General features: G+C 39.2%; 2 protein-coding genes across 2 annotated transcripts; one reads left to right on the top strand and one right to left on the bottom strand.

Moving 5' to 3' along the window:
* Nucleotides 1–385: 385 nt before the first annotated feature.
* On the top strand, nt 386–9,522 carry LOC128232215 (uncharacterized). Its single transcript, XM_052945645.1, has 2 exons — nt 386–1,670; nt 6,984–9,522. Exon 2 carries the CDS (start codon nt 7,024–7,026, stop codon nt 8,068–8,070), a length of 1,047 nt encoding a protein of 348 aa, XP_052801605.1. The 5' UTR covers nt 386–1,670; nt 6,984–7,023; the 3' UTR covers nt 8,071–9,522.
* A 664-nt stretch (nt 9,523–10,186) lies between these two features.
* LOC128230745 (tomoregulin-2-like) lies at nt 10,187–13,009 on the bottom strand. The gene is made up of 5 exons (XM_052943188.1): nt 12,955–13,009; nt 11,984–12,197; nt 11,648–11,805; nt 11,112–11,319; nt 10,187–10,323 (listed from the first exon to the last, which is right to left on the bottom strand). Exons 1-5 carry the CDS (start codon nt 13,007–13,009, stop codon nt 10,233–10,235), a joined length of 726 nt encoding a protein of 241 aa, XP_052799148.1. The 3' UTR covers nt 10,187–10,232.
* Nucleotides 13,010–16,532: the final 3,523 nt, after the last annotated feature.

Raw genomic sequence — 16,532 nt, 5'->3', positions numbered from 1 at the left:
TCATTTATTGCTAATTACGTAATTGTTGGATATTGGGTTAGTGTTATGTCATATCTATCAACTCATGCTCATTAATTGCTTGTTATGAAACTATAAGGTTGTTGTTATGTCATATTTATCACCTCATACTCAGTTTTGTTATTTATTTTGTATGATTTCCTTTAGATCTGAACGAATGAATGTTTACTTTTGTATTCATGTATATTACGAGAAAACGTAGCGGTTTAAATATAATGTCTGTGCTGTTGTGTTCTGTTCTGTTGCGTTGTATTCTGCTATTTTATATTCTGCTCTGTTCTGCTAAAGTTATGCGGCAAATGCAAATTACTAACATGTTTATGCAAAGATGTAAAGCAATGTGTAGTATGTGTATTAAAAGCCGAAATACCATGGAGGTTAACTTTTCTGTTATATACACTCCTGCGGATAAATTCCGAAATAAATATACAATGAAACCTTTCATCAAGGGTATTAAAAGCTCTTCGAGGTAATTAAGCTTTCTTTGAAATCGTTCTCGAGAGTGTGGATAATTAAACGAATACAAGTAATGTATTTTACAGATGCAGAACCAACTGAAATCTTCAAGAATTGTGCAAATATTCTGTTATGCTGCGTATGAAGATTAAAATGTAATGAAAGTTTTGCAATAAAAACTCTAATGCAATTTATTTTGAACAAGTTAAAGTTAACAAACTAACTGGATATACCAGGTGCCTATATGGTCTGTTCGTCAAATGTGTGCGCATTTTTGTGGATGTGGATGTGTTGCGTCGGAATGGATGCAATTAAAATGTAATTAAGTGATTTCAAGAAAAATATGGATATTCGATTAGGGATCCCCTTACTGAACCCGCGGGATGAACAACTTCAAGATCATGACATGTGAATGCAAGAAAAACACATACTCACAGCTGAGACAAATTACATGCCAGAATCGGTGATCAAAACTTCATTGTAGATAGGTTTGTTTGTTATGTTTTCGTTCCTAGGAAACATATATTCTTTGTAAGAACATATGATCTTCACAAAGTATCTCCATTTCTTATCTGGATGTATGATGAGGTAGCGGTTCAGTCAGAGAGCATGTTTCTACAAAAAAATCGTATAGATCATTGCGAGGCTTGACGGACAGTGACGCGTGAATACTCTTCATTTGAAGATTTAGAGAGTGATAACACTCCTCCCGTCCTTGATATGGGCGTTTGATGTACGGAAAAATGCAATTAGTGCTTACCTATGTAAAACTGGAATAAGCAGAGACTTAAATGTAATTTGTTTTTGTTGATTTATATTGAAATAAAAGGGATTTGCTGTTTAATACTTACACAGGTATATACAAAACAAAATAACAGAAACTTTGATGTCAGAAGTGTATGAAATATCCACGAATTTCTCAAAAGATGTGCGAATGAACGTTTCTTGGCAGTGAAACTAAAAGTTTAAGTGGAAATATTCATGTGGAGATATATCTTGAACTAATATAAATAAAGAGTTATAAAACTGAAGCAAGCTGTTAAATCGGATCGTCGACAGCATCCAAGACATCAAAAAAAGAATTTGCGTAATTCAATGTCTCGTGGGTGTCAAAAACATTTGTGGATATATAATTTTCTTCCGTTCTCAACCAGTGCATGATGAATTTGGTTGACATTCGTTATATAGAGTTTGTGGTAAGTGCTTTCGATAAATGCTGTCACAGACAAAATAGAATAACAATCATAAGAAATAATGAAACTGTACTCTGTAATTTAGTCCTAATTCACGCAGATATCTCCGGGGGCGAAATTAGCTTCCCAGTCACAAGGCATCTAGGATGATGGAAGAGAGTCACCTTATTTTATCGGGGAGAATAATCTCTTTTATAAGACAGAAACGAGCTTCCTTCATTGATTTATTTAATGAAGATTTGATGCATCAGAAAGCTTTTGCTCATGTTTTGTACTGACTTTGAGTAAACTGTAGCAATTCGGATCTCCTCGGCTATTTTCCGTCGTAAACAACCTCGAAAGTATGCGGGGACATCAGCGAAGTAGTTCGTAAAATTTTGAAAATCATTTATTAAAAGTGAAGTGTTTTAATGTGTTTTTTGTATATCTGAGTTTAAATTTGTTGCCAAGTGTATTATTGCATACATGAATGGGATTCCCAAGAGTAAAGCCATGCAATTTAACTGCTAAATTGAAATTACTACGCGATTTACTTAATGTTAAATGTTAAGATGTAATTATGACATCGTAAACCGTCCATATACATTCGAGATTGTGTTCGATGGTAAATGGCCGAATGAAAAGTTACGACTTCCAGAGAGTTCTGTTACCGCTTCTTATGGCGTGGTCCTGGAGACAAATTATTGCATAACAAATCTCAATCGATCTCTTGCTTGGAAGGCAGCGTGATCGTCAACCCCGGTTCCAGTTTATTCCGTTTACACTACTTTAGTATGAAACTGGGTGCCGTTTTATTAAATAAATTTGGTCGAAACTTGAATAGTCTTTAATCTGTATAAACGTAATAACTAACGAGACATTGATTATTTACTCAACTTTGTTGTTTTTTTTCAAATTATATAACATTTTCAGAGCCTAAGTTTCTCCAAGATATAAATGTAAAAAATATCACTTTTAAATAAAAAAAAATCTTAAGTTAATTGCTTCCGTAATACGGCGATAAAAAGCGATTTTTTTAATAAGCAACTTAAGTTCATGAATGAAATACTGTTCTTGTAACGTTAGAAAGGCATCTTGGTAATAATGATCGTTTATTTTATTTGACAATGTATTGCTTTACTAAGCCGTTCGTGAAATTGGCATATGTTTAGTGTTCGCGCAAATTTCTCTATAAAAGTAAGAGCGCATGCGCGAACTGCTGGCCAACAGTCTTGAAAAAATGAATTATGACTTAATAAAACTTTGGCGTTCGTTTTCGTCAAAAGCTTTCAAAATTACTAAAATGAAAACCATTCTGTGATTCCAAAGGAAGAGACATGCGCGTGATTAAATGATTAAAAACGGACAGAAATGTACGTTCAAGTAATTTTACATTTTAAGTTTTTATAGTATATTGATCTATTGGAGCAAACTATAAATGACAGGTATTTTGTGTATGAGGAGATGAGCCAAAATGCGTTAAATGTTGTCTTAGATGATACGAAGTTCTCTTACAATATACAGTACGTACATATGTGTTATTTGTGTAATTTGAAAAGTCATTTAGTTAAACTTTTAGTTAAACTTTTTTTCAGTTATTATAACATTATAGTTATTACTCTAATTGGCACATTGTTACTCAAGGGTGGGATCATGTGTTATTAGAGGATCCGGAGGAAAACAACTTGTCCGGCTTGGTTACCACAAACCAAACTCGGACAAATGGGTTTTCCCCAGATGTTAGGTTTGGTGACCCCAAACCAAACTCTGACAGGTGAGGTTTCCTCAGATGTCTGGCTTGGTGGCCACAAACCAAACTCGGACAAGTAGAATATCCCCAGATGTCCGGCTTGGTGGCCACAAACCAAACTCGGACAAGTGGGGTTTCCTCAGATATACAGCCTGTTGGCCCAAAAGCAATCATGTACAAATGGATGTCATCAGACGTCCGGTTTGGTGGCCACAAACAAAACTCGGACAAGTGGGATTTCCCCAGATGTCCGGCTTGGTGGCCACACAAAAACTCGGACAAGTAAAATTTCCCCAGATGTCCGGATTGGTGGCCACAAACAAAACTCAGACAAGTAGAATTTCCCCAGACGTCCGGCTTGGTGAGCACAAACCAAAATCGGACAAGTGGGTTTTCCCCCAGATGTCCGGTTTTGTGGCCACAAACAAAACTCGGACAGTTGGGGTTTCCTCAGATGTCTGGCTTGGTGGCCACAAACCAAACTCGGACAAGTAGAATATCCCCAGATGTCCGGCTTGGTGGCCACAAACCAATTCGGACAAGTGGGGTTTCCTCAGATGTACGGCCTGTTGGCCCCAATGCAATCTCGTACAAGTGGGTGTCATCAGACGTCCGGTTTGGTGGCCACAAACAAAACTCGGACAAGTGGGGTTTCCCAAATGTCCTGCTTGGTGGCCACAAACAAAACTCGGACAAGTAGAATTTCCCCAGATGTCCTGCTTGGTGGCCACAAAAAAAACTCGGACAAGTGGGATTTCCCCAGATGTCCGGCTTGGTGCCACAAATAAAACTCGGACAAATGGGGTTTCCCCAGATGTCCTGCTTGGTGAGCACAAACCAAAATCGGACAAGTGGGTTTTCCCCCAGATGTCCGGCTTGGTGGCCACAAACAAAACTCGGACAAGTGGGATTTCCCCAGATGTCCTGCCTGGTGGCCACAAACAAAACTCGGACAAGTGGGATTTCCCCAGATGTCCGGCTTGGTGAGCACATACCAAAATCAGACAAGTGAGTTTTCCCCCCGATGTCCGGCTTGGTGACCACTAAATTCGGACAAATGGGGTTTCCCCAGATGTCTGGCTTGGTGAGCACAAACCAAACTCGGACAAGTGGGGTTTCCCCAGATGTCCGTCTTGGTGGCCACTAAACTCGGACAAGTGGGATTTCCCCAGATGTCCGGCTTGGTGACCACAAACGAAGCTCGGATATGTGGGGTTTCCCCAGATGTCCAGCTTGGTGACCACTAAACTCGGACAAATGGGGTTTCCCCAGATGTCTGGCTTGGTGAGCGCAAACCAAAATCGGAAAAGTGGGTTTTCCCCCAGATGTCCGGCTTGGTGGCCACTAAACTCGGACATGTGGGGTTTCCCCAGATGTCCGGCTTGGTGACCACAAACCAAACTCGGACAGGTGGGTTTTCCCCAGATGTCCGGCTTGCTGGCCACTAAACTCGGACAAGTGGGATTTCCCCAGATGTCCGGCTTGGTGGCCACTCAACTCGGACAAATAGCATTTCCCCAGAAGTCCTGCTTGGTGGCCACAAACCAAACTCGGACAAGTGGGATTTCCCCAAATGTCCGGCTTGGTGAGCACAAACCAAAATCGGACAAGTGGGTTTTCCCCCAGATGTCCTGCTTGGTGGCCACAAACCAAAATCGGACAAGTGGGTTTCCCCCCAGATGTCCGGCTTGGTGGCCACAAACAAAACTCAGACAAGTAGAATTTCCCCAGACGTCCGGCTTGGTGAGCACAAACCAAAATCGGACAAGTGGGTTTTCCCCCAGATGTCCGGTTTGGTGGCCACAAACAAAACTCGGACAGTTGGGGTTTCCTCGGATGTCTGGCTTGGTGGCCACAAACCAAACTCGGACAAGTAGAATATCCCCAGATGTCCGGCTTGGTGGCCACAAACCAATTCGGACAAGTGGGGTTTCCTCAGATGTACGGGCCTGTTGGCCCCAATGCAATCTCGTACAAGTGGGTGTCATCAGACGTCCGGTTTGGTGGCCACAAACAAAACTCGGACAAGTGGGGTTTCCCCAGATGTCCTGCTTGGTGGCCACAAACAAAACTCGGACAAGTAGAATTTCCCCAGATGTCCTGCTTGGTGGCCACAAAAAAACTCGGACAAGTGGGATTTCCCCAGATGTCCGGCTTGGTGCCACAAATAAAACTCGGACAAATGGGGTTTCCCCAGATGTCCTGCTTGGTGAGCACAAACCAAAATCGGACAAGTGGGTTTTCCCCCAGATGTCCGGCTTGGTGGCCACAAACAAAACTCGGACAAGTGGGATTTCCCCAGATGTCCTGCCTGGTGGCCACAAACAAAACTCGGACAAGTGGGATTTCCCCAGATGTCCGGCTTGGTGAGCACATACCAAAATCGGACAAGTGAGTTTTCCCCCCGATGTCCGGCTTGGTGACCACTAAATTCGGACAAATGGGGTTTCCCCAGATGTCTGGCTTGGTGAGCACAAACCAAACTCGGACAAGTGGGGTTTCCCCAGATGTCCGTCTTGGTGGCCACTAAACTCGGACAAGTTGGATTTCCCCAGATGTCCGGCTTGGTGACCACAAACGAAGCTCGGATATGTGGGGTTTCCCCAGATGTCCAGCTTGGTGACCACTAAACTCGGACAAATGGGGTTTCCCCAGATGTCTGGCTTGGTGAGCGCAAACCAAAATCGGAAAAGTGGGTTTTCCCCCAGATGTCCGGCTTGGTGGCCACTAAACTCGGACAAGTGGGATTTCCCCAGATGTCCGGCTTGGTGACCAAAAACCAAGCTCGGACATGTGGGGTTTCCCCAGATGTCCGGCTTGGTGACCACAAACCAAACTCGGACAGGTGGGTTTTCCCCAGATGTCCGGCTTGCTGGCCACTAAACTCGGACAAGAGGGATTTCCCCAGATGTCCTGCTTGGTGGCCACTCAACTCGGACAAATAGCATTTCCCCAGAAGTCCTGCTTGGTGGCCACAAACCAAACTCGGACAAGTGGGATTTCCCCAAATGTCCGGCTTGGTGAGCACAAACCAAAATCGGACAAGTGGGTTTTCCCCCAGATGTCCTGCTTGGTGGCCACAAACCAAAATCGGACAAGTGGGTTTCCCCCCAGATGTCCTGCTTGGTGGCCACAAACAAAACTCGGACAAGTGGGATTTCCCCAGATGTCCGGCTTGGTGAGCACATACCAAAATCGGACAAGTGAGTTTTCCCCCAGATGTCCGGCTTGGTGACCACTAAACTAGGACAAATGGGGTTTCCCCAGATGTCTGGCTTGGTGAGCACAAACCAAGCTCGGACAAGTGGGGTTTCCCCAGATGTCCGGCTTGGTGGCCACTAAACTCAGACAAGTGGGATTTCCCCAGATGTCCGGCTTGGTGACCACAAACCAAGCTCGGACATGTGGGGTTTCCCCAGATGTCCGATTTGGTGACCACAAACCTAACTCGGACAAATAGGGTTTTCTCCACGTTATCTGTCTTCCCCACGTGGAAGACCACACCCTCGCGTTTCAACGTGAAACAATGTTGGTTGATAAGACGCCTACATTTGTATTTCATTTATATTTATATCTGCTATTTTCAGACCTATATCCAGTACTCAAAGTATTTCCAAAAGTGCTACCATGGCGACAACTGAAGACTACCTCTTCAACAATAATGAAGACCAAGTTTTTGACATCAGCGTTCTGCTAAACCTATCTAAATCTGACATCGATACAATCCTCAGTGAAAACGGGTCAAAAGTCGACGATGGAGGATCAGTTCCCAAGGACACAAGCAACGTTGACGTCCATGCGTGGCTGTTTGCGTTGAACGTTGTATCTGGATGTGGCGTTCTCACGAATACGTTGTTTACGCTACTAATCATCGTTGACTTTATCGTGGACAAATCGCGTCTGGTGCTAACACGGCATTGGTTGCTCTTGAATATGTCATTGACAACAGTAGCCTATTTGGGAATTGGAATATATCTTCGTGAGTTTGGTCCCGCCTTTTCCGAGGAAGACCGACCGTGTATTGTATTGCAGCATACGGAGAAAACAATTGAATTCGTTATGATTTTGTACTTGCTCGTTATCGCGATAAACATTTTATGCTGCGTTGTTCGACCGAGTTCGCCTTGTGGAAAGAGAAACATACTTTTCTGGATAGTTTTCATTCTCTTCGTCATGGTTTGTGCAAATCTCGCTGTGATGGCGCTGTATACGATCAAACTCGATTCCGCGCGATTCCACGACGGCGAGCGCTCGTGCGTGATAGACACCACTCTATTGCTCTCGTCACGTGACATTCAGCTGACGTCGATTACAACGTTCTACGTGCCATATGGAATAGTTCTCATAGTGGCGCTGACAACTCTCGTCTGTTTATTCATTCAGCAGACGAGATTAGCGCGGGCTTCCCCAGATGTTAATGACGAAAGCCGTGCCAAGAAATTCGCTGCCATATTTTTGTTTATTACAACAACCACAGGATTTCTACTAATGTTACCCTTTTTCGTCTTCCAAATACCCGAAATTTTAGTCATTTTTGTGATGGGGCTGAAAATTAATTTTCACCCTATTTATTTCATGAGCGTGATTTTGAAGTTATTGTTTTACATGATTTTACCAATTCTGTGTTTTATACTTCAAGAAGTGAGGGAAATATATCATAAGATTATCAGATGATACTTCCATCGAAACGAATCTAACATTTGCATTACAGAATGTGTTATCTGTCAGTAAACGTGTAAAATTCTTGTTGGATTTTTATCATTTATTATGTTTTCATCTGCAACAGCAACATAATCATCTTTATCAACAAAACAGCAGCATAAGCACCATCATCATCATCATCATCATCATCATCACCACTACCACCACCACCACAACCACCACCATCATCATTATCATCATCATCATCGTCGTCGTCGTCGTAATCATCATCATCATCATCATCATTAAACGTGTCAACTTCTTTGTTCGATTTTATTATTTATTATGTTTTCATCAGCAGCAGCAACATTATCACTATTATCGGCAAAACAGCAAGCATTAGCATCAGAAGCAGCATCACCTACATCATCAAAATCATCATCATCATCATCATCATCATCATCATCATCATCATTTGCATTAAAAAAGTGTACTCTGTCAGTAAACGTGTACACTTCTTTCTTGGATTTTTATCATTTAATATGTTTTCATCTGCAACAGCAACATTATCATCTTTATCAACAAAACATCAGCAGAAGCACCATCATCATCATCATCATCATCATCATCATCACCACCACCACCACCACCACCATAAGCACCATCATCATCAGCATCATCAGCATCATCATCATTAAACGCGTAAACGTCTTTGTTCGATTCTATCATTTATTATGTTTTCATTAGTAGCAGCAACAGTATCACTATTATCAGCAAAACAGCAAGCATTAGCATCAGAAGTAGCAGAAGCACCAACACCATCATCATCATCACCATCATCATCATCATCATCATTATCATCACCACCACCACTACCACCACCACAACCATTATCATAATCATCATCATCATCATCACAATCATCATCATCAACAACGACAACAACAATGATTTTGTATCAACATATGTTTGTGAGATGCATGAGAAATTTTCGATAAAGTCTTTGAAAAAAAACACAAAAAAACACTGAACAGTTTTTTTTTGAAGTATGGAAATAATTAGTATTTCTTTATGATCTGCGGTTTGAATGCATTCATGATTGAACGTACCTTAATTTCATAATCTTGCTCTCATGGCTTTATTCATTGACAGCTGTAAATCTCATAAATTGCGGTATTAAAGACAAACATTTCTCATTAACAAACTATTAACCGGTATAATTCGGTGATTAATATTTTGCTCTTAGCGTTTTATAGGATCTATAATTTATAATATCGTATACATGATGCGTTTCAGCGAATCTGATTGGTTGAGAGCCTGGCCCAAATTTTACAAAAATACTCAGTCATTTCTCAATCTTAAGCACAATCCATTTTTCCACATTTCTGCAGGGATAATTCAAAATTACTTATGTTTATATTTTTTAAAGTGCGTATTGTCTTGTGCTTTATGTTGATAAACACCGTTGCTTCATTTTCTAAAGAATAATATTTATAACGCAATAATGTGTGTGTGTGTGTTTGTGTGTGTGCGTGCGTGCGTGCGTGCGTGCGTGCGTGTGTGTGTGTGTGCGTAACAACTCAAGAATAATAAATTGTACTCTAGTACAAGTTTTTTGCTATATTTTTTTTCTTAAATAAAATATTGCCAAATATCTTTATCAACATAATTTATGAGAGAATGTGCTTTTAAAAGGAGAAGAATCATATTAACTTTGAAATCATATGCTTTGTAGTTTTATGGTTAAATTAGTTGAGATGAGATTTATATGGCTTAGGTATTTTTGTGATATTTGGTCCAAGTCTACAAAAAGTGTGCAGATGTATGTGTAAACCTGTGAACTGTTTTCTGCATTACAATTGCTGAAAAAAGGTAATCTTTTGGCTAAAAAATCTTCAAAAAATACGATTAATAAATACTGGTGCGAGATGGCGGTCTTGTCTTGTGGAGGAAACCGGAGAACTCAGGGAAAGCCCACTTGTCCGGCTCGGTTAGTACCAACTAAACTCACTTGTGCCAGGGCTGGGTATCGAACTTGAGCCGGCTTGGTAAGGACCGAGTGCGATAACCACTGCGGCTAACCGGACAAACAAAGTTGTCATTGTGAAGAAAATTTACAAACATAATGTAAGCAAACCAAGGACCAAAATAAATGTCACTGGAGATGTTTATTGAGAAAAGATTTTGACGAAATCTCATTTCTTAAAAGTACTCCCGTAACATCGGGACACGTCGGGTTCCAAAGTTATGGAGGAGTCGCGGCATTTGGCTTTCGAGAACTCGCAACTGAAAAAAAAACAATGAACATTAACATATATAGTGGGTTTTTTTGTTATTGTTGCAAAGCAAATATTGATATCAATACAAAACCTAAATATATTTGGACAGGTTTATGCTGAAACAATGTGAAACCATCACAAAACAAAACTCATAAACTTTGCAAAAATTAAAGCACCTGAGGTATTGAAAGTACGCGTTAATCAAGCAGCGGTTCTCGGCTTTCATTGTATAAACCGCGGTTGATAAAATTAAAATTGTTTGACGTAAACATATTATAAATACATGTATGAAAGACCGTTTATTTGGGGTAATATACTTTCACGTCTCGTAATAAATGCCAGGCTAATTAAATGACATCAAATAAATGTCAGTCGAAATAGACGACAGCAAAAAATATCAGTTGAAAAATGAGTACACGAGATTCTCAAACCATTCAGGAAATCACAACGTCGACTTAACCATATCTTTTCATGTTTTGTTTTTATTTTTTATAAAATTCTTAAAAACAAAACATTGTATTTCACAACAATAGGAATTCGTTTGAACGAAAAATGATGTGACGTAATAATGGTTAGTCCATCTAATAGGAAAACACGTATTCTTAGCTAAACAAAAAATAGAAATATACATACATACAATGTATATATATAACCGTATATATATAGTGTATGAATATCAGACCAAAACTATGGCGTCGACGATCACGTGAGGTGGTTATTCTTCAAATTTCGTCGACGAAATAATAAATTACCCCACCACTAAATATCAAAATATATCTGAGAGAAAATATATACTTATTCGGATAGAAATTCCCGCTCGATGCGCAGACGACATTGAATCCCCCTGAACAGTCGATAGAGTCCATATGTTGACAAAACACGCTGGCAATAATGGAGTTCACCGGATCCGCTGTCGTCATCATCAACGTCGTAGTCGTCGGCATCATTGTTGTCGAATCCACCGTAGTCGTCATCATAGCGGAAGCGGGCACGCCTGATGTCACTAGTACTGTGGTCGGGTGAATGGAATGGTATAATTATTTTTTTAATAACGAATAAATTTCAGATATCACAGTCGAGTAAGCATTTAATTAAAGAACAACATGTAGAATTGTGGTCTAGTGGTAAAGATGTCCTCAATTCATCCAACAAGTCGTGGATTCGAACTCCAACCCGCAAAAGGGGAGTGTGTCCTCTTTGTATCTCAAACTGGTTTTCTACCGAGAAAACGAATTCATATAAACTGTATCCAGTAGAAATTAAAAATGAATTAGCATGACCTAGAACGGTTGCACTGTATAAAAAGAAGAAAGAAGATCAACGTTACATACCTCCGCCCGCGGTTGTAGCAGCACCGGAAGTGGTTGTCATGGCGGCAAGGGCCACTGTGGTGGCAGCACATGCGCCTCTGTGTGCCACAGACAACTGCACATCTGTGTTGTGTTCTTGGTTGAAAAAGTATTCACATCGCGCATGCGCAAAATGACAGCTGCAAGAAAATGCTTATGTTGTATCAATCTTGATATTGTGTGTCCTTTTCAATCAAAACATTTCTTAGTATGAAACTCGGGAGAATATATAATGCGTTAAATAAGATTACATGAAACTTCATTTTGCCCAAAGTATATTATTTTAATTCACTTAATTAATCAAAGACAAACACCTACTGGTTTTCATAGGTGTGTCCATTCGAACCGCAGACGATCTCATCCCCCTGGGTCACGTGTTTACTACAGTCAGTGAGCAGAATCTCTAGACAGAGGTCATCATTATAGTGCAGGGCCAAGTTCACGATGGCAGAATTTACTTCCCCGGTGCCGGGAGTCGGGCAGTGGGGACCGTGACAGGCCCTCCGGCTGATATCCGCCCCGTTAAGGCTGCCTTAAGTTTGCACGTACATGGTGATGTAAGTATTAACTTATTTCGCTGATAATCATTACAGTTCTCATTAAAAGGGAATCGACCCGTATTATATTAAAAAGTTTAGGACTGATGACCCCTTTTGTTTTGTTGTTGTTTTCTTTTTAAATAATATTTTGGAGGAGAAACAATAGACAATTATGTCAAGAGTTTACATCACACCTTTTTAGCCACATCCAAATCGCGTTCATTTTGGTTGAAAAAACATTTATCTAAAAATCAACATGAATTGTGTAAATATGAATTTAAACTTAGACTCTATGGTGGCATATTACTGCCGCAAGATAACCAGGCGTGGAATTCGTAAACCATAACTAGATAACCTGTTTTAAGTCTTATGATATTACCGAAATTTAAGTGGTTAACACGAAACAATTCGCGAACGTTTACAGGTTATCTTACAGCATCATCATTAGCAGCAGCAGCAGTAGCAGCAGCGGCAGCAGCATCATCAGCGGCATCGACAGCAGCGTCGTCGTCGTCTTTATCATCATCATCATCATCATCATCATCATCATCATCATCATCATCATCATCATCACCACCACCACCACCACCACCACCACCACCACCACCACCACCATCATCATCATCATCATCATCATCATCATCATCATCATCATCATCATCATTCGCAGAGGCAACAGTGGCAGCAGCAGTAACCAACGTACTAGCATATGAAGAAGTTTACCTAAAAGAACTGTAAGCACCACCATACATAACATGGCTACTTCTGTGGACGTCACTTGCTCTACATTTATATCTCTTATCATCTTTTACACATTACACACGATTTCAAATTTCGCCTACGTTATGGTCATGTCGCTTTACTAAATATGTGTAAGATATTTGTAGGTAATGCGGAGATGTCAAGCGCCAATCTTTAACATTTAGAAACCTATACATCAATGGTTTTATTTTAAGTTATTTTAAGTTTCACCTGGAAGAGGCAAAAGAACAGATTTGAGATTAATAATTCTTGCATACCGGACGTGAGTTTCTATGTCATTGTACAAAAGTTCGTTTTCTACGTCATTTTTTTCCACAAATTGATAAATTTAGATATGCAAGAAAAAAAATCAATCATGTATTTCCGGTCCGGATAAAAAAAATCCGACCCTCGGGCATGCTGCGTGGTATTCATCTAGTGAGTTGTATTTACCTAGTGAGTAGTATTCATCGAGTGAGTAGTTTTCATCTAGTGAGTAGTATGCATCTAGTGAGAAGTATTTATCTAGCAAGTGGTATTCATCAAGTAAGTGGTATTCATCTAGTGATTAGTATTCATCTAGTGAGTAATATTTATCTAGTGAGTAGTATTCATCTAGAGAGGAGTATTCATCTATTGAGTGGTCTTCATCTAGTAAGTGGTATTAATCTTGTCAGTGGTATTCATCTGGTGAGTAGTGTTCATCTAGTGAGTGGTATTTATCTAATGAGTGGTATTAATCTAGTGAGAAGAAATCATCTAGTGAGTGGTATTCATCTATTGTATGGTGTTTATCTAGTGAGTGGTATTCATCAAGTAAGTGGTAATCATCTAGTGAGTAGTATTCATCTAGTGAGTGGTATTCATCTAGTGAGTGGTATTCATCTCGTGAGTGGTAATCATCTAGTGAGTGGTATTCATCTAGTAAGTTATATTAAACTAGTGAGCAGTATTCATCTAGTGAGTAATATACATCTAAAGAGTGGTATTCATCTAGTAAATGGTATTCATCTAATGAGTGGTATTCGTCTAGTGAGTGGTATTCATCTGGTGAGTGGTATTCATCTAGTGAGTGGTATTCATCTAGTGAGTAGTATTCATCGAGCGAGTAGAATTCATCTAGTGAGTAGTATGCATCTGGTGATAAATAATAATCCAGTAAGTGGTATTCATCAAGATGGTGGTAATCATCTAGTGAGTAGTATTTATCCAGTGAGTAATATTCATCTAGTGAGTAGTATTCATCTAGATATGAGTATTCATCAGTTGAGTGGTATTCATCTAGTAAGTGGTATTAATCTAGTCAGTGGTATTCATCAAGTGAGTAGTGTCCATCTAGTGAGTGGTCTTTATCTTAAGTGTTGTTTTAATCTAGTCAGTGGTATTCATCTATTCTATGGTGTTTATTAAGTGAGTGGTATTCATCAAGTGAGTGGTATTCATTTAGTGAATAGTATTGATCAAGTGAGAAGTAATCATCTAGTGGGTAATATTCATATAGTGAGTAGTATTCATCTAGTGAGTGGTATTCATCTAGTGAGTGGTATTCATCTAGAGAGTGGTATTCATTTAGTGAGTAGTCTTCATCTAGTGAGTCGTATTCATCTAGTGAGTGGTATTCATCTAGTTAGTCGTATTCATCTAGTGAGTCGTATTCATCTTGTGAGTGGTATATATCTAGTGAGAAGTATTTTCTAGTGAGCGGTGTTCATCTAGTGAGTGGTATTCATCTAGTGAGTAGTATTCATCTAGTGAGTCGTATTCATCTAGTGAGTGGTATTCATCTAGTGAGTCGTATTCATCTAGTGAGTAGTATTCATCTAGTGAGTAGTATTAATCTAGTGAGTCGTATTCATCTTGTGAGTGGTATATATCTAGTGAGAAGTATTTTCTAGTGAGCGGTGTTCATCTAGTGAGTGGTATGAGTCGTATTCATCTTGTGAGTGGTATATATCTAGTGAGAAGTATTTTCTAGTGAGCGGTGTTCATCTAGTGAGTGGTATTCATCTACTGAGTGGTATTCATCTAGTGAGTGGTATTCATCTAGTGAGTGGTACTCATCTAGTGAGTGGTATTCATCTACTGAGTGGTATTCATCTAGTAAGTGGTATTCTTATAGTGAGTGGTATGCATCCAGTAAGTGGTATTCATCTAGTGAGTGGTATTCATCTAGAGAGTGGTATTCATCTAGTAAGTGGTATGCATCTAGTAAGTGGTATTCATCTAGTGAGTGGTATTCATCTAGTAAGTGGTATTCATCTAGTGAGTGGTATTCATCTAGTAAGTGGCATTCATCTAGTAAGTGGTATTCATCTAGTGAGTGGTATTCATCTAGTAAGTGGTATGCATCTAGTAAGTGGTATTCATCTAGTAAGTGGTATTCATCTAGTGAGTGGTATTCATCTGGTGAATAGTATTCATCGAGTGAGTAGTATTCATCTAGTGAGTACTATTCATCTTGTGAGTGGTATTCATCTAGTGAGTGGTATTAAATCTAGTAAGTAGTATCCATTTGTGAGTACTATTTATCTTGTGAGTGGTATTCATCTAGTAAGTGGTATTAAATCTAGTATGTAGTATCCATTTGTGAGTGCTATTCATCTTGTGAGTGGTATTCATCTAGTGAGTGGTATTAAATCTAGTAAGTAGTATCCATTTGTGAGTAGTATCCATTTGTGAGTACTATTCATTTAGTGTCTGGAATTAAATCTAGTAAGTAGTATCCATTTGTGAGTAGTATCCATTTGTGAGTACTATTCATTTAGTGAGTGGTATTAAATCTAGTAAGTAGTATCCAATTGTGAGTAGTATCCATTTGTGAGTACTATTCATTTAGTGAGTGGTATTAAATCTAGTAAGTAGTATCCATTTGTGAGTAGTATCCATTTGTGAGTACTATTCATTTAGTGAGTGGTATTGAATCTAGTAAGTAGTATCCATTTGTGAGTAGTATCCATTTGTGAGTGTTATTCATCTAGTGAGTAATATTAATCTAGTGAGAAGAAATCATCTAGTTATTGGTATTAATCCAGTGTGTGGTGTTTATCTAGTGAGTAGTATTTATCAAGTGAGCAGTATTCATCAAGTGAGTAGTATTCATCTAGTGATTGGTATTCATCTTAAGGGTGGTATCTAGCGCAAAAATGTGAGTAATAATACAAAAATAATAAGTTGTACTCAAACACATTTTTGCTGAATATTTTTTAAAGTCTATTTAAATCACGTCATTTTTTAGAGAATGCGCTTTTAAAATGAAAATCATATATACTTTTAATCATGCTAAGTAGTTATATAGTTCATTAAGTTAAAATTGAGATTGATTTTTTTAATTGTTTTACGTATAACTGTTTTGCCATTGGCAAAGCGTGTAAACTTCGCAGATGTATGTGTAAACCTGTAAAATGTTTACTGCAATATAAACCCTAACCCTAAAAAGGTAATTGTTAACCAAAAATATGTTCCAAAACATGCGATTAATTAATACTGGTGTTGAGGTTTTATATATTTATATTATACGGTTTCCGAACCGCCTAGACCTTTTAAATTGGAACTAGGTTGGTATCAGCATAAAGGCCCTTAGACATGTA

The sequence above is a fragment of the Mya arenaria genome, chromosome 4 (assembly GCF_026914265.1).
Source record: "Mya arenaria isolate MELC-2E11 chromosome 4, ASM2691426v1".
NCBI lineage: Eukaryota > Metazoa > Mollusca > Bivalvia > Myida > Myidae > Mya > Mya arenaria.
This window is presented reverse-complemented; position numbering and strand designations above follow the sequence as displayed.

Coding starts and splice junctions, on each gene's coding strand:
- LOC128232215 (XM_052945645.1), top strand. CDS start 7,024: ATGGCGACAACTGAAGACTACCTCTTCAACAATAATGAAGACCAAGTT.
- LOC128230745 (XM_052943188.1), bottom strand. CDS start 13,009: ATGATAAGAGATATAAATGTAGAGCAAGTGACGTCCACAGAAGTAGCC. Junction 12,198..12,954: donor CACAGAAGTAGCCATGTTAT/GTATGGTGGTGC, acceptor TGCAAACTTAAG/GCAGCCTTAACGGGGCGGAT. Junction 11,320..11,647: donor TGCTACAACCGCGGGCGGAG/GTATGTAACGTT, acceptor CCACAGTACTAG/TGACATCAGGCGTGCCCGCT.